Here is a 27,148-nt window from a genome sequence, read left to right as displayed (position 1 = left end):
GTTTTTAGTATGGTTTCCTTCTCCTTCAGAAGAAATCTGGTTTAATTTACCTCTTTGTTCGTGGTGCAGTTTGTAGGAACAATTTGTGAAATGTAGCATATGAAATGTATAATTTCTGTTAAAAGTCTGCAATAGTGGTTCTAGGTCACCCTGTATTAGAGAGGTTTCCAGCTGGCAGTGCCCAGTGGGTTGGTGTTTTTTGGTTTTTTTTGGTTTGTTTTGTTTTGTTTTGTTTAGTTTCAGACATAATTTATCTCAGACTTCAGTTTCCTTAAATGGGTGAAGCAGATTTGAGCATATATCTACATACACTTAGAACTTCTTGTGCTTGTCTGAAGTACCTATCAGTAGGAGATTTGTTTGAGTCTGGGTTTCAGGATTAATGAAGTTATCTCAGCAGCTTATGGAAAACGACATACCCACCATCATCAGAGAGAATCTTTATGGTCTTCTGAAAATAGTCTTCATTTTTCCCTTACAATAGATGTGGTTTTTAAAAGCCTATTTAAAAGAATGTATTAGTAAAAATTTCTTTCTGGGGAATGAATTTGCTAATTTAATAATAATAGACGTTTTAATTTATTAATGAATTATCTGTAAAAAAAAACCAAACACAAAGTCATATACATTAAGAAATATTCAGTATTACTTTGATAATTTTACATGCAGAAATAGCAAATGCTTCCCACATCTCACAGGTCATCTGCTTATTTTCTGAACTGAATATGTCAAACATACTGAATCTATCAGTGCCTAGAAAAATGAGTTTATTGAGGCCTGTTTGTCAGGCAAAACTGAAATGCAGATATATTTGTTTGTGCAACATATCTAACAAAACTGAAAGAGAAACCTTAATTAGCTGCAGAGGACAAGAATCCACCCCCCACTGATAAGCACAGTGAGCTACCAAGAATTGGTGTAAGCAGGAGTGTCTAACTCCAGGCATCAGCTAGCAGAGGAGTAGCTCCTGAAGCGTTCAAACGGTGCTTATACCAATGTGTTCAGTGGAGAGGGGCTCTAGGGGCTCCTGGGAGCCCTACGTTAATAACGAAGGCAGCCTTCTGACAGGAGCGTGAATCTCTGCTTTGATGTAGAGGAGCAGAGGGAAAAACAGCCTTTTTGGTTCACAGGCAGATTTGAAAATGTAAATCAAAACAGAAATGCAAAGCAATTGCGAGGCTGAAAAGAAGTAGCAGCTTGGCACCACTTTTTCTTCAGTGCCCTGATTCAATGAAACAAATGGGTGCCTTACGTCTCTGTGATTTCAGTAGCAGCATGTCTGATAGCGAAATACATGCTGAAGTGTTACACTGAATTGGGACACACAAGCCAGTGGCATCAGATGAAGAGTGCACATCTGCACTCATTTTCACTGTAAAATGCTGATGTTTGAGCTTCATCTAAAAAGGAAAATCCCTTGGGCCCTATTGGTCCACCGGAGTTTCAGTTTGACTGGTGGCCTATAGGATGCAGTGAGTTAGAAGGCCAGCTCAAAAGTAATTTAGTGTAAATAGTCATCTCTGTGATTGGCACTGAACTGCTGCAGGTTGTACATTTTAATTCCTCTGGACATAGCATTCACCTCTAAACTCCCTCCTGGCAAGTCCGTCTGCCGGCATCAACAGAGCTGGAGTCAGAGTCAAGCTACTGATATGAACGTGAGTCCTCCCCTGCAGGCTCTCCTCCCTCCCAGCAGCATCAGCTACCTGCTGATTGGTTTTATGGGGGAAAGACTTATTTTAATTTGGATTCTATTTTGAAGGTAGAATATAAATAGTTTTTATTTAAGGAGTGTCACATCTTCTGCCAACCGAGACAGGAATCTTTGAGGGAGTCTGTCTCTATGATTTTGGCAGCACATCATGGAGTACATTGCTTATAATTAAAGATCACTCAAAATAAATCCCAAACATCCCAAGCTCTGTGAAGTCCCAGTTTGGAGCTGTGGTTTATGCCTTTGCCTCCATCCAGCATGACTGGGAATGCTTCATGGAAGGGGGTCTCAGAGCAGACCCAGGTCTCCAGACTCTGCGAACAAACCCCTACTGAAGCCCCTGAGAATTTTGTCTGTTCTCAAGATCAAAATATCAGACCCAAAATGGAATCTCGCATAAGGAAAATATCTGTGGGCCCCTGAAACCTGCGGTTTGTCATCACTGGATTCAGAAAGAGAAGTGTCAGAACCCCGAGCTCTGTGTGTCAGGCCTCGGAAAAATGCATACCACAGTCACATACAGAAGTTAAATAGAAGCATATGGAAGTACCCCTTTGTTGTGTACTGAAATGAACGTATCCCGTCTTCACAGCTGGAATCTGCAGGAAGTCTTAGGAGCGCTGACCCTCTACTTCTGCACTGTCACAGAGTGGAATTCCTTCATCTCATAAATTCTGGACCTTTCAGCAACTGGTTTGCATCCAAGGTTACCCAGCGGCCTACTTCTGCCTGAGAGTATCCAGCTGCTGAGTCTCCAGTACACCCGGGAGTTCTGGCTAGCTGAAGGCAGGCTGTCTAGGAGTCTATGGAGTATCTCGCTGTCAGGGGATTTGGGGGGATATGCCACTGAGCGTAGTGCTACCACAGAGCTTCCTCAGCTCCTGCTCAAGACCTGATGCCCTTCAGCTGGAATCATGTGGAAGGTTGGGTCCTTGTGCAACCCATGGGTTTTTTTAGTGTTAATCTCATGAAAACACAGAGGGAGAACACCGCTTTGTAGATACTTCAATGTCAGAATTACACTCTGGGAGTGGGAGTATCTGTATCTAAGAGAAGGAATTTCTCTCCATGACCAGAAGGAAAAAATGCATTAGTGTGGAAGACATGCTTGTAGCAGTGTAGGCAGCCATGAAGCCATTGTTGCATGTTGGTTTTTTGTTCTTGTTTGCTAATGTTTGGAGAAGAAAACCACAATGTCAGAGACTGGTGCTGCTTTTAGTTTGTACCGTAATGTCCGACTAATACAACTGTAGCTTTTAATTTGAGAGGAAGAGGCCCTGTATCATTAGATTCATTTCATGAGTGAGACCTAAGCAAAATTCTCAATAGCCGCTAAGACTCTTAGCAGTTAGTATTCTTCAGGCTGATGTTTGGTGTTTTAAAGCTTAAAAGCAATATTTTTTCTGTGCTTACTTTCCTGGACTGCAGGTCATGAAATTAAATTTTGAACACACAGATAAATGACATAGTGAAGTGCCATAAATTTGTGGTCAGGCAACAGCAGCTTATGCTTGTGGCAGCAAGTAGGGTTATCTCTGCTTCAGTCGTGTCTGTACTGGCATGAAGAACCTCAGTTACCTAAGGACATCAGCGCTCAGTTTTAATCAGTAATATCATTCATACTCCTCACAGCAGGGAATATGGAACCTAGAAAAATGTGTGTGCTTCAGGGTTATGTGAAACAAGTGGCCAGTGTGCTTTGTGATACATCAGTAGCTGAGTGTGTTTATCTGTCTTAAATTGTTCAAAGGAAGTGAGACTAAAATTGATGTCATTTTCTAATATTCTTGCATATGAACCACGAAAAGAGAGAAGTAGCTACATAGTGTGCTTATGTTATTTTCACTTTTCTTATGTTTAGGAGGCAGGATGAGAAAGAACAATAAGAGTTAATTGGTGCTTCTTGTCTTCTTAGACGGACTTTTTCTCAGCTTATTATCCTAGAGTTTTCAATGTAATATGTTCCATTTTAGAAACAAAGCTGAACCCATGCCAAAGAAAAAAGTAGTAGCAATTGTTTGGCAGCCTTACTCCTCAGCTCTGTTGCAACCTAAATTAAATAACAGCAGGCAAATCGTGTATCTCTCATTCTGTACTAGCTATAGTAGGAAATGATACAGATCCAATTAATCTGTGCCAATAATGAGTCACCATACTATTTATAGGAATGTTATGGTGCGCTTTTGTTAAAATATTAAATTGCCTTTCCTTTGGATTCCTGCAGTCTGTTCTGTGGCTTGCTAAAGGTAGGCTAAAGGCAAGCACGGCCCAGAGCCAGAAGCTGAGCATCATGTTGGTTTCTGTTACTTTGTTTTCAATTCAAAATTATATAGTAGAAGGTTGGTGTTTTGAATGGTAGGCCTTTTCACTTGATTATTAGTGATCAAATCAGTTGTCATTCTTTTCCTAATGATCAGGCTGTTGATGCGAACTCCACTGGAGATCTGTGTGACTAGCAGAAAGGTTTTGGTGTGTTATGCGCGTAACACAGACTGAGAATCCTGTGCAGTTTTGTGACAGGACCATTTCTCAAACTATGGGCTATGACCCCCTTTATGATTAAAAGGAATTCACAGGTGTTCAAAGAATTTATCTGTTAATATTATTAATGATATAAGATAAAACATAGAACGAAATTTCTGTATTTCACAAATCTGTACAATCAAAATGTGTCCTTTTTTCTCCTTGAATATTTCATCTTGAGATTCTATCCCCTGATCAGCCCTGTGGAGGATGCACAAAGACAAATGACAGGTCATGTATCTAAACAGTCTGAGAAACACTAAAACTATCCTCCAGTTGCTTAGCTTAACACTCTCAATTTCCCTCTCCCTAGGGGATGCCTCTGCAGCTCTTCCATGAGCTTCTCTCCCCTTCTACCCCCCCTGCGAGATGACCTATCCTCACTCCATCTCCAGATTTTCTCCTCTCCCTTCTCCGTTCTACAGGTCATTTCACCTGAAAGGAATATTAGATCATGGGACTCTAAACCTGTTTAGTCTGCCTTGAACTTTCATCACAACCCATTTTTTGTGCATTACAGGTGGCAGTTACAGAAAAAGTGCAGAGCAGTAACCTGACATTTATTTTATCAAGATGTTTAGCTTTCTTTTAAATTATGCTATATAATAGTTCAATAATTGGGCTTACACAATTACACAATCTTAACATGAGGCCCAGTCTTGTTGTTCTTATAAAGGGCTCCATCGCCTTTGAAAACACCATTAGTGTGTTGGTTCTGATCTCTGAGTGCATTGAAGTCACCAGGAGTTTTTTCCACAGACTTCAGTAGCCTTTGGTTTGGGACTTTTCTCATTGAGAGTCATGCAGCAACCTGGAGTGTCTTCTTCTGTAGCCTCTATTCTCCTCTAGCTTAAAAAAATGCCTGTAAATACTCACTCCTGGCTTAGACCAAAACAAGAAAGGTGGCCAGGCTAACCCAAGGATTGCCTCCCAAAAGCTGTGTCCCAAACTACCGAGGTATCAAAAGTATTCAGACAGCTTTCCCTGCCTGTTCCTTTTCCTTTTCCTATGGTTTCTGTGTGTTCCCTCATGCTGGCCAGAAGCAGCAGTGCTGAAATGCTGACAGATGAGCTTCCCGTGGGATATTTCTGGCTCTGCCAGGGGTTGTAATTATGTATCAGGTCACAGGAAAGGCCTTTTCTTGAGAGATTTCTGTTTCAGGAGGAAAGCCTTAAATGATTCTGGATACACACTGCTCCTGAATTACCAGTCAGACATTTCTTTCACTGTAGCTCCAGAAAGAAGCAGGCCGGTGCTTACCATCTGTTCTGACAGAGGTTTTGATGTGCATCAGTAAATTCAAGTCAGGGAGAAGAGAATTCTGCTATGTTTTGTCTCAAAAAATTCAAGAGGGACATGGAAGTCAGACATTTTTGAGGGGAAAGTAATTAAATAAAATCAGATGTGCTTCCAACAAAGTCATTTTACAAGCCCCTATTATTACCTATTAGAACAGTATTACAACTCTCTGGAAATCAGTCATGATTGCATGCCCCATACCCTGCACTATAAACTGTGACCCAAGATGTAAGGTTCTCTACAACTCAGAAAAGCACTCTGAAAAGGCAGATCATTTTCCTCTAGGCACTGCCATAGCAGTTTACTAGTTCCCTCTGATGCCAGCCTAGCCCAGACACTGCCAGGAAAGCTGTTGTGTCTTATCCTCCCACTGCATACTGCTGTAAAGAGCCTGGCTCTGTCTTGATACTTATCTAGTTCTTGCTTTAAAGTGGTCATTGGTTTTAGGTTGCTATTAACTGGTTTTAATTTTATTTTCCATACCCAAATAGTCATGGTGTTTAGAAGTACAGAAATAACTTCCTAAGTCAGCATGGATAAAATATTCTTTTCCATTTTTGCTCATGATGTGTTTTAAGGATTTTTCATTTGTTTGTAAACTAATGGATTTAGATTTCTAACCTTAAATAATCATTTCTGACTGTTTTCGCAATAAATATTTGCTATATTGTAATACAATAATATAACAGGTTATCTTTGTTCATCTATTGCTTATAAAAAGTCAATTTGCAAGAAACATTTTACTGTAACAGTAGAGCAGTTCACTATGCAAGATGATAAATTGCTTTTAATCTTGCCTGAAACTGGTTCACTAATGGAAGAACTTTATCTGCCTGTTTTAGAGTCTTACTAGCAAGCTGGATTTATGCATATACAACTTATGCTCAATAGCAAGCACTCCATATAACCAGTGCTCATCTAAATGCTTCTAAATATGTACAAAGTGGATGGAAAAGAGAGCAGAAAATGTCAGCCTGCAAGCTGGTTCCAACAGCAACCTGAACATTTTCTTTACATATTTTCCAAAAAATCTTTCTTCTTAAATTCATATTTCAGCAAACCAGAAACTTATTTTATTCTTTGAAGCTTTATTTCACACTTAACATACAATGAAAAGTGTTTTTCGTGCTAACAAAACATGTTTCCCCTCTCCTAACACTTATGTTGCATCTCCCTGATGATAACCAAAAATAATGCATAATTAATATTCCAAATCACTTGTTCAATATTTAGGGGCCAAGAGGTCTAGACGGTCCTCTAGGAGAACCAGGAACACAAGGCATTAAGGTGAGTGCTTGCATTGCTCAGTACTATACAAAACATTTAGATAGACCATAACAGATAAGAAAAGAAAACAAGCAAACAAACAAAATAACAACCCAGAATGTCAGAAGCCATAAATTTCCTTTTTAATCAGGAGGAGATTTGCAAATTTCTGCCCTCTTCAGGTACTTCCTTATTATGGTATAAGCCCATCTAAGCCGGAATCTGCAGTTTTTGCAGTTACCCAGCATTTAAACTGACAGCGCCTGTATGCAGCTTATCTAGCAAATGCACATAGAATTTACACATTGTTGGTTATTTATCAGGGAGAAAGAGGAGATCCGGGAAAGAAAGGAGTTCCTGGGCTCATTGTAAGTATTGGAGCCAATCTTTCTAGTAAGCCTTAACACAGTTACTGCTAATTTCTGAGCTGTGTTTGGAAATTCTCTGAAGACAGCATTGTCTTTCAATATTTCTCTTTGACCAGGGTAAAGCTGGAAATCCAGGAGAAAGAGGAGATCAGGGTGCACTTGTGAGTATGAAATTCTCTAGTACTTCTACCAAAAAACCCCCACAAAATCTCATACTTTGTTTCATACTCCGATATGAAGGAATTTGTCTACTTTAGAGCAGCTGGAAAACTCTTGACAGTACGGTTTGCATTTATTCTTACAAAGAATCAGGGGCAGAAGTGAGAGTAAGTGCGAACATGCTCTAGTCTGCTACAAGACCAGTGTTTTCATGGATGATGGTCCACAGAATACAATATGATAGCAAATTGCAGAGAAGAAATGGCGATTGTAGTTAGTAGGGGGGGTCCTAGAAGTTGCTTTGATTTTTTTAGTTTCGTTGTAGTTTTAAGGGAGAAAGTCATTGTGACATAGAAAAATAATTCTTTGATAGATTTTTAGAGTAGATGCGTACTATCGATGTTGGGAATAAATGCAGAAAAATGTGTAAAATTTATATCGCATGTTTAGGAGAAAATTCTTCCTTTTAGGGCTTCTTTCAATGGAAATCTAACATGTTCTGTTTGAGGCTTTCTTTGTAAAACAAGGTTACCAGTCAGTCCAAATTGTATTGGATTTTGAATAAGGAAGGAAGCAGAAAAGCAGAAACAAAGCAGTAATGGTGGTGATCTTGTGCTGAAATTGAGACTCAAAATGTTGGTTGTCATTGTACTTCTCTTGCCTCTTCTGCTCATATTTAGGAGCTTATTGCCTCTCACCTTTGACACCATGGGTTTTCATTTCCTCTTCATTCACTAGGACTTTTAGATTTATTTATATATACAGAAACGAATGACGCAAAACCTCATTGTGTTGAAATGATGGGACTTAGTACATTTATTGCAAAGTACAAGATGCTGCTCTATTACTCCTACAGCTACAGTTTCTAGAAGAGAGTATGAGACACACATGCTATAAGCCAGGTTGACCAGAAAGAAAAGTGGGCTGTGAACCTTACTGATCATCTCAAATACAGTTTGTAGGGCAGGACACTCATAACATTGTGTTTAGGCTCAGTCTGTGCCCACAAGCAGTACATGAGTCTAAGGAGAATGATGAGGAACTGGTAAATGGTGGGTCAGCTGAGATCCATCCCTATGTAAAAGAAACTGAGGAAGGATTTATTCAGGGATCCCTCACCTGCCATGGGAGCTAGTGATGTGGCAGTGCACATCAACCAGAACAAAAGGCTGCACATATTTCTTGGGTATTTCTGAGCAAGTTATTGAGTGAGCAGAAATGAGAGAGGAAGTGGCTTTTCACAGAATATGAAACAGCTTGTTTCCAATGATTTTTTATTTTATTTTAATCTTCCAGGGTTTGCTTGGGCCTCCTGGAACCACAGGAGACAGGGGACCAATGGGAGAGCCAGTAAGTTGATCCTTATGCCTCCTTAAAATTTTTTCCACATATTATACTGAATTCCCTGGTAACTCAAGCTCCGTTTTACCAGGATTCAGTGTTGCCAGCTGGAATTGTGGGGTAATTGTTCCAAAACTGCAGGGCTAGAGTCTGCCTCTCTTGCTTAGCGTAACTTGTTCATAAGGAGACCTGTTAATCATGTTGGGAAGCACTGTAGTAAGGGGTGCACAACATAAGAGAGCATGACAGAATCTGAACCACAATATTATGTGGCTTTACACTGTATTGAGGCAGACATCTACATCATGGATTATGTAAATGTATGTGCCCATACAGTTATTAGTGGTATTTTTTTCAGGCAAATTTTAGGATAGTTATTCAGGAACTCAGGGACCACATCTATTTGGCAGGTTAAATTTTCAACAAAAGAGAGGCTGTTACAATAAACCTCAGACATTCCTCTGCTGAATGGATTCTTGTTCTGATGGTTATTATTTCAAAGCCACGCTCACTTTTATGTGGCTAATATTGTAACAGATCATGCAGGATCTGCAGCAAATATATGCAAAGTGCTACAAGGTGTAGCCATCGCAATCTCTGAGGGTAAATCAGATTACCTAAATACAGTGAAAGAGTGTGTGCTGTCCAAGGGAGACTTGGGAGAAGGCTGCGATTTTATAGTGCAGAAATCAAACAGAGTTGTCAAAAATTGTGTGTTTTCATTGCTTCTGAAAAGTTATTTTGCACATCAGATGACATATAGTTAATTTAAATCTTGAAAGTGAATGTTGATATAAATTAGAGTTTCTACTAATTGTTATTATTTCTAATATTATTATTTCTACTAATCCATAGACTGACATGCTTACAGAAAGCCACTACACATTTTTGGGGGCTAGAAAAATACCAACAGCAGGTTTTATTTTTGGTAAATTTTCTTTTGCCTATACTTGCCTACTTAACTTCAGCTGCCAACTTGTAGGAGCAGCACAATGTGTCAACAGAAAATGTATTTTCTAACGGTTATTATTGGATTCCTGTCACTTTTGTCTTTTATTATTTTATCTAATTTTCATGTTGTGACATGTGAGAGCATTACAATGCAAGGCTTATACATAAAATTCCTGCCATTTTCTGGTCAAGTCTGAATTTTCATATATATATATATATATATATATATATATATATATATATAAAATGACTATCAGCCTTATATAATCTAAGTGGTCTACTCTTGAGCAACGTACATTTCTGTTCTGCTCATCATCGTAGAATCTACACATGCAGCGTCAGAAGTAAGAAAAGCTTATCCTGTGAACAGGGTACGTTTTCTTTCAAGTGCTGAAAGAGTAAAATGTCTTCGGAAAATCATCTGTGGAGCTAGAAAGAAGTGATGAAAATGACACAAGATGTTACGAAATGAAATGTGTGGCTCTTTTTTTAACTGCCCATCCAAGCACCTTGATTTCATCTTCTGTCAGCTGGTCACTACATGGAAGCCAGCTAGTGAAACAGTTTCTCTGGCCCTGTCACTAGTTCTGCACAGAGCAGAAAACTCCTAATTATTGGTGGAGAAGCAGAGAAACATAAGCAATTAGAACTATTTGTAGTAACAGGCTTGATCTAAATTACACTCTAACTTTACCTACTTGTCAGGCATTTCAGTAAAATCCTTCTTTGCAAATCCTCTCAGTAATATACAGTTTACATTGTTGCTACGAGGAAAGAATATACTCACATTATCACTGCCAAGTCATCAGGAGGAGCAAAACCATATGCATAGTCTGTAAGAGGAAGTGAAACCAAAAAGAGTAAATATTTGCCTAAAAGGCTTCTATCATAAATATGGGTAGCAGCACCTTTCTTTTACATGAGAATAATAAATCAACAAAATGTTTTGAATTTAGAATGTACTTAAACACAGATGAGTCCCAAAGGGGTAAATGGATATGAACTTTCTGAAAGTTCAAAGACTGGATACATCCAGAGGGTTGATTTGTCTTGACATACATTCGTAGTGGCTATGGAATCAGCTGTAAGCTGTTACAGGCAACCTCTACCCCCCCAGCACACAAATCCCACTCTGTGAGCAGAGATGGACAATCTAACATGTGCAGAGAATCTGAGCGTGCCGCTTTAGGAAATGATCCCTGTGTGTTACTGCAATAAATTTACTTACGGTAGGGCTTATAAGAAAATGCTCATAATATAATTACTAATATTACCAAAAAGGCTCCAGCCTTTAGTCTATTACACCTCACTGATTGTCCTGTATAAACATTGCTAAATCCATAGTGAAGCACACAGTAGTTGTTTTCAGTTAATTCCATACCAGACTGTAGGCTTTTCGACAAAGCAAACCAGACAGCCTAAGAAACCTTAATTAAACAAAGTCTTAGTTAATCAAGAGGAGTGCTTAGTTTAGATAATAATTTACTTTTGGTCTAAAAGAAGAGACATCTGTGCTATTATTTGAAATCTGTTATTTCAGCGTGTCAAGATTGGCAATGAGGTCTTCAGTACTGTATGCCATCATGGTACTTGTACACACTGTTGGATTCAGGAGGAAAGACAATGAAATACACTTCTTTATGCTAGTTATGACAAAGTCAAGACTATACAATGTAATTTAATGTTAATTGAATGATGCATACAAAATTTTGTTTAATGCCAGGGTCCAAGAGGACAACCAGGGGATGCTGGCCCTATTGGAGAAATGGGTTTTGAGGTGAGCTTTTAATCATTTATATGGTAATTACAAACACTCAAGCAACTGAATAAGCCTGGACAATGTGTTTAGAAACTAGTTTTTTATTACCTGCAGCTGACTTAAATACCATGAGCTGCTGATAGACTCTTACTTAAAGCTATTACCTGTTGGTTGCGTTTTTTTGTTTGTTTGTTTGTTTTCTGGAAGCACCATTCTCCTTGCAGTTAGACAGTGGAACAGCATTAACCATATGTCCTTGCAAATGGTAGATGAAAAAAAGCAGCTGCAGGCAGTCTTCTTGCTAACTTTTGCTTCTATTTTTTGCTTTGTTTTTAGTATCTCTTTGAAAGAAATATGACAGAATATATTAGCCACATTTGCAATGAAGTAGCTGAGGGACGAACTCACTTAGAACAGAAGGGATTTGGCTTATTCAAAGAAATGCGCTTCCTCAGTCACCCAAAATCCAGTCTTCTGACAATTAAAAAAAAGGTTTAAATGTAAACTTTACAAGAAGCAATCTGATACCATTAACTCTTTAAGGGCTGAGGACTCCAAAAAGGGCTTTGTTCTCCAAAGGCTGTATCTACTTGGCTCCAAGCCTAAACAATGATGAAGTTGTCAGTCAGATTTACAAATGATAGATGATTGCTTAGCCTGCTAGTAATTTATGATGAAAGGTACAGGCTTAGTGGTACTGCTGAGTATTCAGTACATTCCTGATCCACAGTGCAGTTCATGAAGTTCTCCTATACCCTCCTTTCTTTTCTTCCATTGGGCTCTAGTAAGAACAAAGAACTGTGTTGTCTTAATTTGAGTTTTCAGACATGCATCTTTCCCAGTGTCTCATGCCATTTTTCTGCTTCAATTTTGGCTGTATTATTTGGTGGTTGCAAAATTATTATTGGTGACCATGTGTTAAGAGTAGCTCTTGTACCATGCAGGGACCTCCTGGCCCTGAAGGAGAACCTGGCCTGCAGGGAGAACCAGGTGCAAAGGTAAGTGTTGCAATTATTCTCTCTTGTGCTGTTTAGGTTTTCAAATTTCCATAAAAGCAAATCAGAGTGATCTGATTCATTAGCCAAATAGGTAGTGATACAGGAAATGAGCCATTAAGAAATATTGTTATTGTCGTGATGACTGCATTATCTGTAAACCCCATCATTGTTAGGAATATTGTCCTTTAAAATCAAATGATTTATTTTTCTTGTGATATTCCAGGGAGACATTGGACCTGCTGGGAAGGCTGGAGAACCAGGCGACCAAGGTTTAAGGGTAAGCTATGGATGCAAATCTTCTTTCAAAAAGGAAAGTATGTTACGAATGTGTCAGAAATGCAGGTTGAGAAACCTTGATTTATCAGAATAATTCAATAAGAAGCTATTTTGTGATACCTTATAAAAAAAATTAATATTGTAGCAAGTTGAAAAGAGTATTGATTATAACGTTGAAATATTTCTATCTAAGTGTCTCATGTCACTGAGAGACATGAACGAGTGGTTTGAGCGTGAAGGAAAATTCAAGGGTGTCCAGCCCAGCTGTTAAGATGACAGCACACAATAATTCTGTGTACGGATACCCAGTCTAGGTGAGATAATGGAAACATTATAGTCTCAGCAGAGCAGGGTATCTTTCTGTACCACCATCTAAAGCAGCTGATTTTCTTCTGGTGCTGTGGAAGGCTCATTCAGCACTTGATTTTACCAAGCACTTGTGCCCCTGCTTATTCTTCCTGTGCATCTTACCCCCCTCATCTGACCCAAACACCTGCCTGCCTTTGAAGGCTGAAAAAACCTTTTAAAGTGCTAGAAACAGATTTTATCCAGAATGGTTTTAAAAGATCATAAACTCTATCCTTTCTGACTTAAGTCTTACTGTTGAGCTGTCTTGTTCTGTTAGCTCCTTACTGTCATCTCCTCCTTCTGCGCAAAATCTCCAGCAAGGTGCATTCCACAATTCTTCCTGTCCTTGGAGAAGAGTAATTACTGGTCCACAGTGGGTGCTCTGGACTTAACCATACCACTATGTCTGAAATACTGTGTTATTAGTATAGGACAGCTTGCGTTTGCTTTTTTAATATCTGCATCAAAAGTTGCAAGTTGCCAGTGTCTTTACCTGAGAAAGGCAAATATTCAAAAATGCCATGGTACCCATACTGTTGGTAAACGATGAGTTTTTCATGGCCCTAAACTGAGTCACTAAACTTACCAATATAGTAGTTATCCACATAAACACGGAAGTTTCAGGACAGAATACCTATATTTTGAGGTTAGTGTAATTACATGTTGTATACTCTGAAAGGAAACAATCTCAGTGCCACTGTCCAAATCTCTAGTGTTATATGGACATACTGTTGACTCATTTTTCTAACGTTGATCATCTTTTATGTTTTTCTGTGTTTGAGATTCACAGGGCTCTGACTCTGTCACTGTAAATCAGTGAAAAATTAAAACAAATAAACTATAACAGCGACATAAAAGTTGTCCAAAAGTTAATAAGCATGTGTAAAACTAGTCTGAGTTTTCCAAGGCAATACTTCTATGTTGAGAAGTTTAGGCAATAACTTTGTTTTCAACTGTTCCTTTCTATAAGGGTGAACCAGGACCTCCAGGAGAAGATGGTGTTCAAGGAAAAGATGGCCCAAAGGTATATTCAGTTTTTATAGCATATGTAAAGCAGTCATATTAGCTTAAGGACTCAAATATCTTTTTTTTTTTTTTTTTTTTTCCCCCTCCTATTTCACCAGGTCAACAGAGCCCAGTTGAGTGCACTTAGTTTTAACATAGGAGGCCCTGTATGTTGTAGGCTGTCCTGTGCCTTTTAGGCACATACCTACCCTGCAAGGGCTGCAAAGTTGAATGGCTTGACAGAGAAATGCAAGCTGGATAACTGAGTGCAGCTTATTTCTGTGCTGACTATCATGCTGGTGAGAGCGTGCCCAAGGCTACCCCACTCCCTGCATTGGATCAATGCTGTGCCAGGGACTGTGGCAGGTGCCAGGACAGGGGATGTCACAGAGGACACCCTCAGGTAGTTGGCAGAGGATGAGGCAAAATCTGGCTGCGGGAGTGTATGAATGAGATAGAAAGGGCTTTACCCTAACTTAGAGCCTGATCTGAATTTGACTGGTAAGATTCCCATCAGTTTTAGTGTGCTTTTTGTCAGACTCGAAGATTCAGAATTCACTTTTCTCAAGAATAAGTAATCCTGTAGCAGCAGCTTGACTAAGCTTTTTTTTTTTTTTTTTTTTTTTTTTTTTTGCTTTGTTTTAGGGAGACCCTGGAGACCAGGGACTTCTTGGAGAAGCTGGTGAAAAAGGAGACATGGGGTTACCAGGAATTGCTGGACCCCCTGGTGAACCTGGTGTAATGGGCATTCCTGTAAGTGTTTTCAGGTTTAAGTGGACTTTTGGTTCATTCGCTTTTTGTAATTATTTTCTTTTTAATTTTGCTTGATTCTTTTATTTTTTATTTTCTGATTTTCTATTGCAGTTAGATATGACAATCTTTAAATTAGCTTGCCTCCCTTTTCTATGTGGTTCAGCTTTTCAGGGTTGGTAGAGAGAGGAGACAAGTGTTTTTCCTATCTTAAATCTGGGACCTCTTAGCAGATTCGTTACCACTTGTCATCCAGACACATACACCACACTACCTGGAGCCTCTCACTTCAGATCTCTCCTCTCCAGACAACCTTCTGTCATTAGTCTCCATCCTCACCTTCATTTGGAGACTGTGAGCAATCTCAAGGTATTAGATCATTCTTTAAATTTTAAAAACACCCAAAGAAATTGGCAAGATGCATATACTACCATAAATTGTGCTGTAAGATCTTTCGTTGTCTTGTATCACTTTCTCTACTCATGGCTTTGTTTACTGTCCTAGGGCTATCTAGTTTTTAGTTTAGATTAAAAGTTCCTTGGGGCAAAGAACTGCCATTTTGAGCAGTTTGTAAATGATGAAGCATTAGATGTTAGAGCACACAAGATTTGGCTTCAATTTAAGATTTTGTGCTAATGTTCTTACCACATACATGCTTAGCTGTCATTCCTTTTAATAAACCTTAATAACAAAAGGAAGGTCTAAAAATAGCATTTCTAGAAAAAGTGATATCCTGACCATTGAGGTTTCTTTAGTTACAAAATTATTGCAGCACAGACACCAACAGCACAGGATTTCTTAAAGTGTTGGTGTGGATTATAGCACCTTCTCTGGTAAGGAATACAAGGCAGTCAAAAGTGACTTAAAACCCATATCACATAATAGATATTGGATAATCCAAATTAATCCTGCTGTTGATTCCTGATCAGTTGTCATCAAAGGATGGCCTGCCTTTCCTAACACTGGTCTTTCTACGCTGCTGCCAAGGTGTTCTAAAGACAATGTTATGGATGCTGTCCATCCTGCACTGGAACTGACTTCCAGAAATGAGGATCTATCATGCCAGGCAGCGCTACTTCAGATGATAATTCTGTGCTGTGGTGTGATGTTATATCTTTGGTGGACCTTCTCTTCTTACCTCATCAATCACCCTGTAATGAGGCATATATTATAAAAAGTAAGGAGAGAGAAGAAAGAAAGAATTTCATTATTCCATTTTGTTCTTAAAAGACATTTATTCTTTAACTAACTTCATTTTGATGCCTCTGTGAAAGGAATTAAATAGACATGTCATGAGAGCACCAGTTGCCATAGACAACTGAAACAGAGATTGCAGATGGAGAGAAATGGCAGCAAGCATACGCAGGTCACATAGTAAACGAGCATTGGGATCTGTAGTCACCATTTCTAGATCAGTTTGCGTATTTGTTGTGGCATCACTCCTAGCAGCTAAAATCCATCTATGAAATCTATTTTGCTGAAGTTTTATGCAATTTCTTAATGTGAACTAATATTTTGGAGCACAGTTTCTAAAGCAAGTTTGTAGCCTCAAGTCAGACATCAGATTCCCTTACCAAAACCCATCATGTTCTCATTCACAGTCCTCTGACTGCCTTCTCTTGTAGCTCTTATGTGATGATGGAGTCTGAGTAAACATTAGTTGGAGGGCCAGCTGTCAACGGCTGTGAGCACTGTCCCCTCTGTCCTCTAAGCATCAGTGTTACAATTGGCTCTCTTTAGTCCTGGGTTCTTCACAGTGAACTGCTCTCCTAGTGAAGGAAAAAAAATGCTCTTTTAGTTATCAGCACACTTAGTGTGCTACAGAACAATTTTTGTTTCTGATACAATGATATCACCCTGACTTTATTTTCTGTTTTGGGTTGGCAATTGTAGAGAAGCTCGAAAGTTTCGTATGTTGAAATTATCATAAAACAGTTCAGCCCTGGTATATCTACGTTGTATGTAATTATAGTTGTATACAGTAAACAACATCAGCAGTGCTGCTATGCCTCAGTGAAACAGGGGGGTCTGACAATTTGATGTTTAGGAGGATGTGGTTAGCCAGGGATTTTTCACGTTTCTGTTCCACGCATTCCAAAGGCGGCTGCCTCCCTCCCTACTCATCCTTCCTGGCATCTGGGAGTGTTAACATAACAGTTTTGGTTTGACCTCCTTCTAGGGATGCAGACAGATCACAACACCCAGGTCTAAACATGGAAATCAGTTTCCTATAATCAGTTGTCTGAGGGCTTTATTGGGGTGAGAGTAATATTACATTTTCCTTAAACAAAAACTTACAAAGTAACAAATGAGTTTCACAAATCAGTTTAAACTGTATTTACCCCGGCTTATCACCACAGTGACTCAAAAAACCCCAAATATATCTCCCTTTATCCAAAACTGAAGCTATGTTACCTCCTCTACCTCACAGAGCTTTTGGGTAAATTGAAACCAGTGAGCGGTGGACACATCCAGACCTTTGGGAGGATCAGTTTTTGAAGTGACCTAGAAGGCAGCTGTAGCTCCATAGCACCCTCATCTGCAGGCAGCACACCCAATTACACAGTTACCAAGAGGCAGGCCATGGTAGGCACCAGCACTTACCGAGTTAGGTCTCTGCTTTGCAGCACATTGTGTCAGAGCCTCTCTCTTCACACCTGACAGCCCCAAGGTTTTCTTAGTTTTTCTCTGGCTGTGTATTGTATTTGTCTAAATCCAGTGGTTGTCTTGAAGCAATTTTACTCCTAAAGTAATATTATCTGTGTGGACAAGATTTATTCCTCCCTCCCCCCCCCCCCCCCCATTTTCAGTGCCTTTTCACTAGTTTGATAAGTGATCCCTGATGCTTGCCCACTTATTTCTGCTGTAATGTGAAACAGTCCTACTAACTTGCTCACTGCCACAGTTAATGAGATTTTTCCTCCCACCTCTCTGCATTACAAAAGCCTTCTCAGTTATCCAATTTGGAGCACAGTTTAAACATGTTTCCAGGGCCTTTCTCAATAGTTTCTTTTTCTCTCCCTAATAAATATACAGGGTCCTGAAGGAACACCGGGAAATCCAGGTCAGAGGGGCCGTTTAGGAAAGAAGGTAGTATTTTTCATCTTCCCCACTTCCCTTCCTTCTATCTGAAACTCAAATTTATATTACAAAATAATTCCATTGAACCAAGTCGATCCCTGGTTTATGTCACACTTCAAGCCAATTTTTTTTCTTGCTAGCCATAGCAATTAGAATTGTCATCGTTCTGCAGTCAATAACATTCAGGACGTTAGGAAATTTAAATTTGTATCAGAACAGTTTCTGCTGCTGTCAAAAAATGTTAAGCTTTGGCTAAAACAAACAAACAAAAAGAAAGTCTTTAGCAGAGGTTTTTTTCACTGCAGAGTTCTGGGTTCAGACATTCTAAGAACTACAGTAAATGGCATATGTAAATGTAATACTCCTATTAAATAATGCTGTTACACACTTTGGTTAAGCATAAACTGCATTTTGAAACTTAGTATCAATCTCTTATTATTTTTAATACAATAACATCAATAGGGGGAAAAGGGGCAGCTTGGCCCTCCTGGAGAAATTGGACCTGCTGGTGACTCTGGCCAACCTGGAGAAATTGGTCCCAAAGGTGCAAGAGGAACTCGAGGTCCCTTGGTTCGTACAAAACATGCTTATTTAAGAGCTCACGTATTTCTGGTTTAGCAGAATCATGTCTCTCCGTGGGAAGAGACAAGTCACAGCTGTAGTACATATAAATATTTTTTGTGGTAGCTGGAGATGCAGGCAATGTCCTTCCCAGCCTGTGCATCCCAGTGAGTGCCCTGGTCTTTCAGCATCAGAATGAGACCTGTGTGCCTTTCCAGACAGAAACCCGGGCCATGGACCTGGAGGGAGTCACCTCATGCTCTGGTCAGGTTCCTGATCCGACAATCAGAGGAGCAGGATGGCAGGGCATGCCGTCATATATGAATATGGCATGAATATTTATGCCCCACAGTCTACATATAACCTCACTGCTGTGGCTGTTTCTTAAACCTTTCCAGTTCCAAGAACAGAAATCGTGGGGTTTGCTATTACATAAAATAAGCCTTAGCCATAGCTGAAATAAAGAATTTCAGGTGAGGACTGCTGCTCCTATTGAATGGGAACCTGATCCAAAGTTAACTGAATTAAGTGTATTTCCATTAATTTTATGAGCTCTTCTCAGCACAAGCTCCCCAAGCTTCCTCCACACTGTGTGACAGATGCACAGGTACATGCGACCTCCACACTAGTGAGGCAGCGTGCCTATCTCACTGCTCCAGGGCCCAATCCTGTGGCCACTGAATGCAGCACTGTGTCCCTGAAAACACAAAGTACAGAAGTAAAGTAACTATCTAATGGCCAATATTTTAAAGAGAAGGACTTGAACTCGTCTTCCTAAGGTGAGGACCACCCTCAGCTTCTCCTGGCATACTTAGCATTTATAGAGTTCCTCCGCACCTCCGAAAGCTCAGATCCTTTTGATCTTAATTATGCACAGGGATTAGAAGGTTAGGACTGAAAATGTCGACCATTGTTTCCACAGAACAGGGGACAGTCCAGTATTCGTTACCAAATGAAGTTGGATTTAACAAGGAAGTTGTCTGTAGTTCTCAAATCTCAATATTTGAGGATTTTTCCAAGTGGTAACTTTATAAAGTATACATTGTTGTAACATTTTACAAGGGAGCTATTTTTCTGTCCCTAACTATTGCATTTAACAGGGACATCTAGGAGGAATGGGACCTGAAGGAGAGTCAGGAATTCCAGGTTATGGGGTGAGTTTTTTACTGAATTCATATACACACGCATCCCTAAGGTAAGTCTGTGGTACTCTAAATAATTTCAAATATCATGGGGTTTTGTATCTAGAATACACAAATATCTTTAGAAGTGTCAGATACTCACATATATTTATATGACACCTGATTGCCTACGCTGAAATGTTAGCAATTAAGCAATGATGACTTTTTTTTTTGTGAGTTCACTAGCAGTTGTTTTTTACCACAGATTTGAAACCTTTGTTTGTGCAATGCATCCCACTCCTTGTGAATAAAGTTCTTATAAAACTACTGCAGCCATTCATTATAAAGAGAGTTCAGCAAACACCATCACCTCCGCTTACTGTCTGGTCAGGCAGTTTCTCTTTCAATAACAGAAACACTGATTGAATGAGGTTAGTTGAAGGACAGGAAAATATTGTGACTTTCACTGAAAAATAATTATGATCATAATCATAGATGGATCGAGTCCTGCTCTTGCAGACCAGACTGCCATGTCTTTTTTCCAAACAGAAGCTTCCACCAGTGGCCCTAACCCTGAAGCGAGAACGAGCCTGGCTCCCCTCACCTGCATCAAGCCCTGCCAGAACCTTTGGCTTCCCACTGTGCACAGAGCTTTTCTGTCTGGGCCCATTAATTTTGTGCCACATCACTATTTAGCTTTATTAGCAAGCAGCAAAAATAGTAATAAAAAAAAAAAAAAAAAGTAGCAAGCAGCTAAAAGAAAGCTTGGAATTAATTATTTTTTTAATTATTTGTTTTGGAACTAATTTTTGTTTTGTTTGCTTCTTTAGGGTCACCAGGGTCCTCCAGGGCCCCCAGGGCCCCCAGGACTCAAAGGAGAAAAGGTCTGAAGATGGATTATACTGTCTTACAGTTTGAGTAATTTTAAAGGGAGGAAATGTTACTGCATGCTCACTGTTTTCCACAGCATGCAGCAAAAGCCACTGTTTCCAATATTTATTAGCATTGTGAGAGAATATGAAAAGAAATGCAAAACTGAGGAAATGGATCATTCAGAGGCAGAGTTCCGAATTATGCAGTTGAAATGTTTCAGCTTTTAAAACACAAGGTAGCCATTGTAAGAAACACATTCTATTGTATCAGATAGCACTGCTGCCCTTAGTGAGCACTGCTGACAGAAATAATCAGTGTGGAACCAGTTAAGTATTTATTTAGCTTTAAGCCTGTGAGTACACCCACAGATTTTGCTGAAAGTCCAACTAAGATGGACAAAGGTCTGTGCTTAATATAAAATGTTAGGGGCAGGATCTTGCCTCAGTGCTGCTATTTTAGTGTCAGATTCACTGTTTTTCTTTTAAGCCTCAACTCCTGCAAACAGATTTGTATGGTGACTGAAGTCTGTGTGTGACCCCAAGCAGGTACAGGGATTCCCTTCATGAAGACTAGTTTGGAGTTGCACCTGACAGGGAAATATGTTCTTATATTAGGGCCAGTTTTGCAGTGAATACTGCTAATAGGCAATTAGTGGTGATGTTATAAATAGGTTCTGATATAATTTCAGAAACAATAACTGAAAACTTAAATTGGTGGGAGCTAGGTGACTCACTTGCTTGTCACTTCTGAAAAAGCACTTTGATGCACTTTGGAAACCCTTAATCATATTTAAAATGTGAGCCTCTCCATTAAATATTGGTAAATATCATCTGGAACAGATAACTTTTTGTCTATTAGTTTGGATGGCAGTTGTTTCATATTTAATATTTAATAGGGTTCAGGCTGATTGTTGGAGTCTTCTGTACACTTGTTTGTCTATATTAAGTATATTTCTCAAAAGAGTGGAAGAAATTTTCTTTTTTCCTCTTGTCAAATATCCTGTTTGTCCTTTTTTTCATTAAATAAAGAAATGAGTACATGGACATTGTTCAAATACTTTTTTTTTTTATAGTTGCCTTTGCAAATAGAGCAAATACTTAGGTTTGTTTGATCCTAAATGTCTTTAAGACATTTGAACATGTATGCATTGTAGACAAACTTGAATTTCCAAGTTAATATTTTTAATACTTATCTTTGTTTTTAGGGTTACCCAGGTGAAGACAATACCGTTCTTGGACCACCCGGGCCCATAGGTGAACCAGTAGGTCTTTCTTTCTCAAAAAAATTATATTAGTGCCTCTCAGGACAAGAGACAATGCAGGCTCTTTCTGAAAATTGGTATCACTGTCTCAGGAGCCAGTACACCCTTGTACAAAAAATGTAGAATGATGGTCCTTTAATCGGTAATCCCTCTCAGAAAAATGCAGTCATGTGCTCTTTCTTGCTTAAGGGTATGTGCCCTGTGTTTAATTACGCTAATGCCATTAGTCTGTGTTTAGACCAGCACATTTTGGAACAGAATTTTACCCTCTGTGTTTATCCTGAATTATACCTAATTGCTTCACTAACCAGAAATATGTTTTGACTTATTTCATTATCACTACAAAGCTAATTTAGCTGATTCAGAGAGAGCTGCCTCTTTTGTAACCATTTTTTTACTAAATTCGTATGTGGGGTATCTCTCTGCAGCAATTATGAACATGTCCAAAAAAAATGCCATCTCAAAATCTTATTAAAAGTGTTTCATGTTCAGGCTTTGATTGTGCCAGAAATACTACTTGTGCAGCCTAATTCTCTTAAGATTAATCTTAATATTTATACCTCACCTCCTCAAAAGGCAGAACTATAAAGACCCTGATGTAACTGAAGACAGAGTCTGGACTAGGTTCTTAATTTAATTATGGAAATGCATGAGAGAAGAGACTCCAGCCAATTCTGCTGTAGCCGAACTGGCTCTGTAATGCTGACTGCTCAAACGTTGCAAACAGGGCCTTTCCACCTTGTAGATTCCTTCTAGGAAACATGCCATGAAGCTGCCAAAACCTTGGAGAGTATACAAGCTGTTGCATAATAGTATCTATTCGTGGATATGCACTAGAAGTGGCTAATCTATTGATTTGTGAACTTGTAAAGATACACTGCAGTTAGTGATGCCTGGCCAATTTTTCATTATGTGCCTTTACTTGAGACATAGGTGGGGAAAAAGGCAGTCCCTTATTATTTCACCTAATGATTGGCTGGATGTCTTTTGGGAAGTCTTGGCTGTTCTTACTTTCTATGGGCATGATTCCCTATCCCATCATTTTTCCTTTGACTGAGATTTGGTCCATTTGCTGCAATGAGAGTTAAAATTCTGGGGGAAAATCCCATTTCTTATGGGACTAGAGCAAGGGCCTTTCCTGAAGTAGAGTCAGTGAGGTGTCTGAATGCAGCACGAAGAACCACGTGACACTCAAAAATCATGCCATTCCCTCTGAACCTGTGCAGTTCTCATATGTGTAAGGTATGCAGAGGGATTGAAATTGCCTTTTTATTAGGACGACCTTCAAAATTAAAGCAGATTCTGAGTGCAGCAAGTCATTCCTGAACAGAACTCCAATCTTCATGTGTTGTTTTACAGAGACCATAAGAGAGTTTTCCTCGCATGTCTTGAAAACAGTCTCTTTGTTTATTTGTGGAGAGTTTTAATTCAGATATCAGGGAGATAGATAGATAGATAGATACATATGGGTATAAACCTGGAGAAGTTCTACTGACATCAGTACTCCTGTTTCATCTATGCCCATGTAAGATCAATCTTTTGGCTTCTAGTCTTCAGTTACAAAATATTTTAGACAGTGTCTACTGTCTGACTGCAATGCCTTTTGTTTAGAAGAAAATCATGTTTATTCCTTTAGATGAGATAACTTGAATATTTGTAATCCTTAGTTCCATCTCATTGGTTAGTCTGTTTGGAGAGAAATCCCAGCTTTTTTTTTTTTTGTACTTTACTGCAGCATTATTTCAGTTCAGCTGCTATATTTTGCTCTTTGGTTTTCTCTCTAGGGTCCTAGTGGTGAACGTGGAGATAGAGGAGAACCTGGTGATGAGGGCTACAAGGTAATACCTCTTGCTTTTTATTCTTTTTGTTTGAACATTGCATGCTATGCATACATGTAATGTAGCAGAAGTATCATCTTCTCTCGCAAGTGTGCATAGATGCACTTGCTGATGCCTCGCTGCACTGATGAGCTCTTAGAACACATTGCAGCATCCTTCATATGAGAAGTTGAGAGAGCGGGGACTCATGAGCTGGAGAAGAGAAGGCTTGGGTGATCTTAATGTGTATAAATACCTGACAGGAGGGAATGAAGATGAAGGAGCCAGACTCGTCTCAGTAGTGTCCAGTGACAGGACAAGAAACAACGGACACAAACTGAAACACATTAAATTCCTTTTGAACACAAGAAAATGCTTTTTTACTGTGAGGATGACTGAGGACCAGAACAGGCTGCCCAGAGAGGTTGTGGAGTCTCCATCCTTGGAAATACTCAGAACCTGACTGGACATCATCCTGGACAACCTTTTCCACCTGGCCTTGCTTGAGAAGGGGGTTGCACTAGATGATCTCAAGAAGTCCCTTTCAACATAAAAAATTCTGTGATTCTGTAATACTGAATGAATTATCATTAAGCACTATTTCTTTGTAAATCTAATCCTAATAATTATTCATTAATTGTATTCAGTCTTTCAGCAAATACAAATTGTATGGTAACTCATGCTAATCACTGATGCAGTTGGCTTGCTGAAATACAAAAGAGACAGTCCTTGACATGGAATATCCTGTTTAAGTTACACAGATAATACAGATAGACACAGTAATAAATCAATGAACTAAATATGATCTGTGCTCACAGAAGTGCAGAAATGTTTAAACAATATGTAATTCCCACTTGCAGTTTGGAGTAGAGAATTTAAAGAAGAAAATCTTCCTAAGGTCTGATCTCAGGAGAGCTGAGCATAGTTTATCTAGGTCATGTCAATAAAGCTGGGGCCACTCAGCAACTCCCAAGATGGGCTTTACAAGGAAATCTATACCTTACTGAGCATGATATCCTGAATTACTTGTATTGCAATATATTATATTTTCTGCTTTCCAGGGTCATATAGGTCTTCCAGGGCTTAGAGGACCTATTGGACAACAGGGGCCTCCAGTAAGTGTTTCAAACAAGTGAGATTTCTCTATTCGGTGTTGAAAATGCATTTTCATCTGCATTCAAATGATTTTTTTTTTTTATTTATTTAATATACGTTCTTTCCAAAGGGAGAGCCAGGTGAATTGGGAGAGCAAGGACCAAAAGGAGAAAGAGGTTCAGAAGTAAGTAGAATGAAGTAAAGCAAAACTGCACTTAATTGGGATTTGTATGTTCACTGACTATCCTTGGAAAACTGTTATATATGGCTAAAACTCAGTGTTTGGGTTTCCCTTTCATACCTGCAGGGATAACGAAAATATAGAATGGAAAATTGCATAATGATCTGGGATAGTAAATATGTGTTATTTGATAGATAAGTCGTTTTACTTTGAGTGACATAAAGCATTATGAGAGGCTCTTTTCGAAACATTTGAGTGATATTCAATTGTACCCTTAAATGGAGTTCCTTGTGGCAAACTAGCCCTGGAAGACACCCATGATTTTATGGCTCTGATCTGTAAACGAAGCCTCCTGGTACTGCACTGCACTGAATTTTCAGAGAGACCTGGAAATAAGGAATTTGCTACAGAATAGTAGAGGGATAATGACAGAGCAAGTCATGAAAAAGATCAAAGACTATATCTTCTCATTTAGAAATAATAGTTCATCTTAGTGGTGTGTTGAAAACTTCCAAAAGTATTTCATATTCTCCCATGGGCTGACTTTCATTGGCTTTTGAGATTTCAAAAGATTTAGGCTAAAAGATTTCTTACAATACCAATTACCATTGCAACTTAAATGAGATATTTTGTCTGAGAAGTTCCATAGCACAATTCTGTTAGAGTTTCAAAATTTTCTGCATAAATACAAGAATCTGTAGTAGATTAGGAATGGGGAGCAAGAGACAGGAAACATGATGTGAAGATATTATAAGCATGTACTCTAACCATGAGCTCAGATATATTGCCTTTGACAAACTACTCACAGCACAGGATAAAATCAGTCATTCCTCTGTCTTTCCCTTGGCAAACGTTTTCTTTGTGTTGCAAATGCCCCTCAGAATAAAACTGCCATTTGCAAATATGGAACCAATATCCAGCCTGGAGCAACCCGTAAGAGCCTAAAGGTTTACGCAAAAACGTTAATTGTGAAAACATTCATACAGGCTTAGCTCCAGTGGCATGACTGGTGCTGCTATAGCAAGCCTTACAAAGCTAATCTCATAAACTGCAATGCTGAATCATCTGGGTTTACTTTATATGCATTCAGAAATCTTAATGAAAACAATATAATAAAGTTCTTTGAATATACATGTTCCAGTTCTGATTGGTGGACTTTTTTATGCCTTTCTTAACAAAAAGACACTAAATTAAGGAATAGAACAAAATTTTGCTGATTTTATCATAATAACATTAATTATAAAACATTTACCCTTACAATGACCTTAGCTTTTTCACATTATTGCATGTTATGTAATATTGCAGCATAGTAGTTTAGCATCACTTTTGCTTTAAGAACAGTGTTTAAAATAATTAATCCAGAAAATCTTGGAAGCCTTTTTCTAGTTGATCTGAGTGGTTTTATCTTTTAGAGGTAGGATAAAATTCATGCCATAGATCTTTATATTCTGTGAAGAATATCCTATAAACAAAGTTCTCTGAGATGCTTTTGACCCATTCTGAGCTTTTCTTTCTTGATGCTTGGCCTCCTGTGTAACTCACAAGAATGTTATCTACTATCAGTATCACTCAGTTTTCTAAGACTACAGATTCCCAGATCAGTCAAGATAAAAAAAAAGTCTGGTTTCAAGTAAATTTTATCTTTTGCATACATCTTAGATAAAAAGAATGTTCCCTTATGTGACACTATTGTTTTCTAGCATTCTCTTCCACATGCACTCAGTGCATCTGCTTTGCCTACTTTTCATGACTTCCCTTTTTAAAGATACGGGAAGTGCTGTAAAAGCATACTCCCTTACAGAGGTGTGGCTGATAGAGGAGAAATTGCCAGCTTCATAGTGAAAAACTTTTTATGCCTATTGTTGTTGAAAAAGTTCTAAAAACTACACTTTACCAATTTGGGAAAGGGAAAAATATACAACTCTACCAAAAATGTATTCACTTATACTTGAAAAACTTTCTGCTGTCTCCTGAAATGGAAACAATCTGGTCCAAAGCCAGGCAATGTGAACATGCGTACTAGAGGGGCATAATTCTCAGCTCGTCTTAGGGGATTGAGTTTAAGACATTTGTCAGTTCACAAATATTTGTAACTTCTAGGGACCCACAGGGAAGAAAGGAGCGACGGGTCAGGCAGGCAAACCTGGAATTCCTGTAAGTAACAAAAGTATACAGTCTATCTTCAGGTTATAAAACAAAGAAAATAGTAACTAATACAACCAAAATTGAGTCGTGCCAGTGGTACCAGAAAGTCTTACACTCGCTCTAAAGAACCTTCTTATTATCCAGGAAGTGTAAAGGAACCCCTGTGAAAATAAGCATAATTTTTGAAAATCTTAAATTATACTGAATTATACTCAGTTGTTCAGCACATGGAAGTGAAGTGCAGCTAATATAACAG

The 27,148-nt window shown here is 38.8% G+C and overlaps 1 protein-coding gene across 1 annotated transcript in view; it reads left to right on the top strand.

Moving 5' to 3' along the window:
* The window catches only part of COL24A1 (collagen type XXIV alpha 1 chain), a gene marked incomplete at both ends in the record, with an annotated part of 153,677 nt that overhangs the window by 103,717 nt on the left and 22,812 nt on the right, over positions 1-27,148 (top strand). Inside the window, 18 exons of the mRNA XM_082311754.1 lie at positions 6,770-6,823; positions 7,126-7,170; positions 7,287-7,331; positions 8,626-8,679; positions 11,345-11,398; positions 12,325-12,378; positions 12,602-12,655; positions 13,973-14,026; positions 14,653-14,760; positions 17,794-17,847; positions 18,301-18,408; positions 19,500-19,553; positions 20,351-20,404; positions 21,598-21,654; positions 23,439-23,492; positions 24,533-24,586; positions 24,697-24,750; positions 26,848-26,901. Coding sequence (XP_082167880.1) covers positions 6,770-6,823; positions 7,126-7,170; positions 7,287-7,331; positions 8,626-8,679; positions 11,345-11,398; positions 12,325-12,378; positions 12,602-12,655; positions 13,973-14,026; positions 14,653-14,760; positions 17,794-17,847; positions 18,301-18,408; positions 19,500-19,553; positions 20,351-20,404; positions 21,598-21,654; positions 23,439-23,492; positions 24,533-24,586; positions 24,697-24,750; positions 26,848-26,901 — 1,065 coding nt within the window. The remainder of the gene's footprint in view (positions 1-6,769; positions 6,824-7,125; positions 7,171-7,286; positions 7,332-8,625; positions 8,680-11,344; positions 11,399-12,324; positions 12,379-12,601; positions 12,656-13,972; positions 14,027-14,652; positions 14,761-17,793; positions 17,848-18,300; positions 18,409-19,499; positions 19,554-20,350; positions 20,405-21,597; positions 21,655-23,438; positions 23,493-24,532; positions 24,587-24,696; positions 24,751-26,847; positions 26,902-27,148) is intronic.

The sequence above is a fragment of the Platalea leucorodia genome (assembly GCF_965183815.1).
Source record: "Platalea leucorodia genome assembly, chromosome: 5".
Classification (NCBI taxonomy): domain Eukaryota; kingdom Metazoa; phylum Chordata; class Aves; order Pelecaniformes; family Threskiornithidae; genus Platalea; species Platalea leucorodia.
This window is presented reverse-complemented; position numbering and strand designations above follow the sequence as displayed.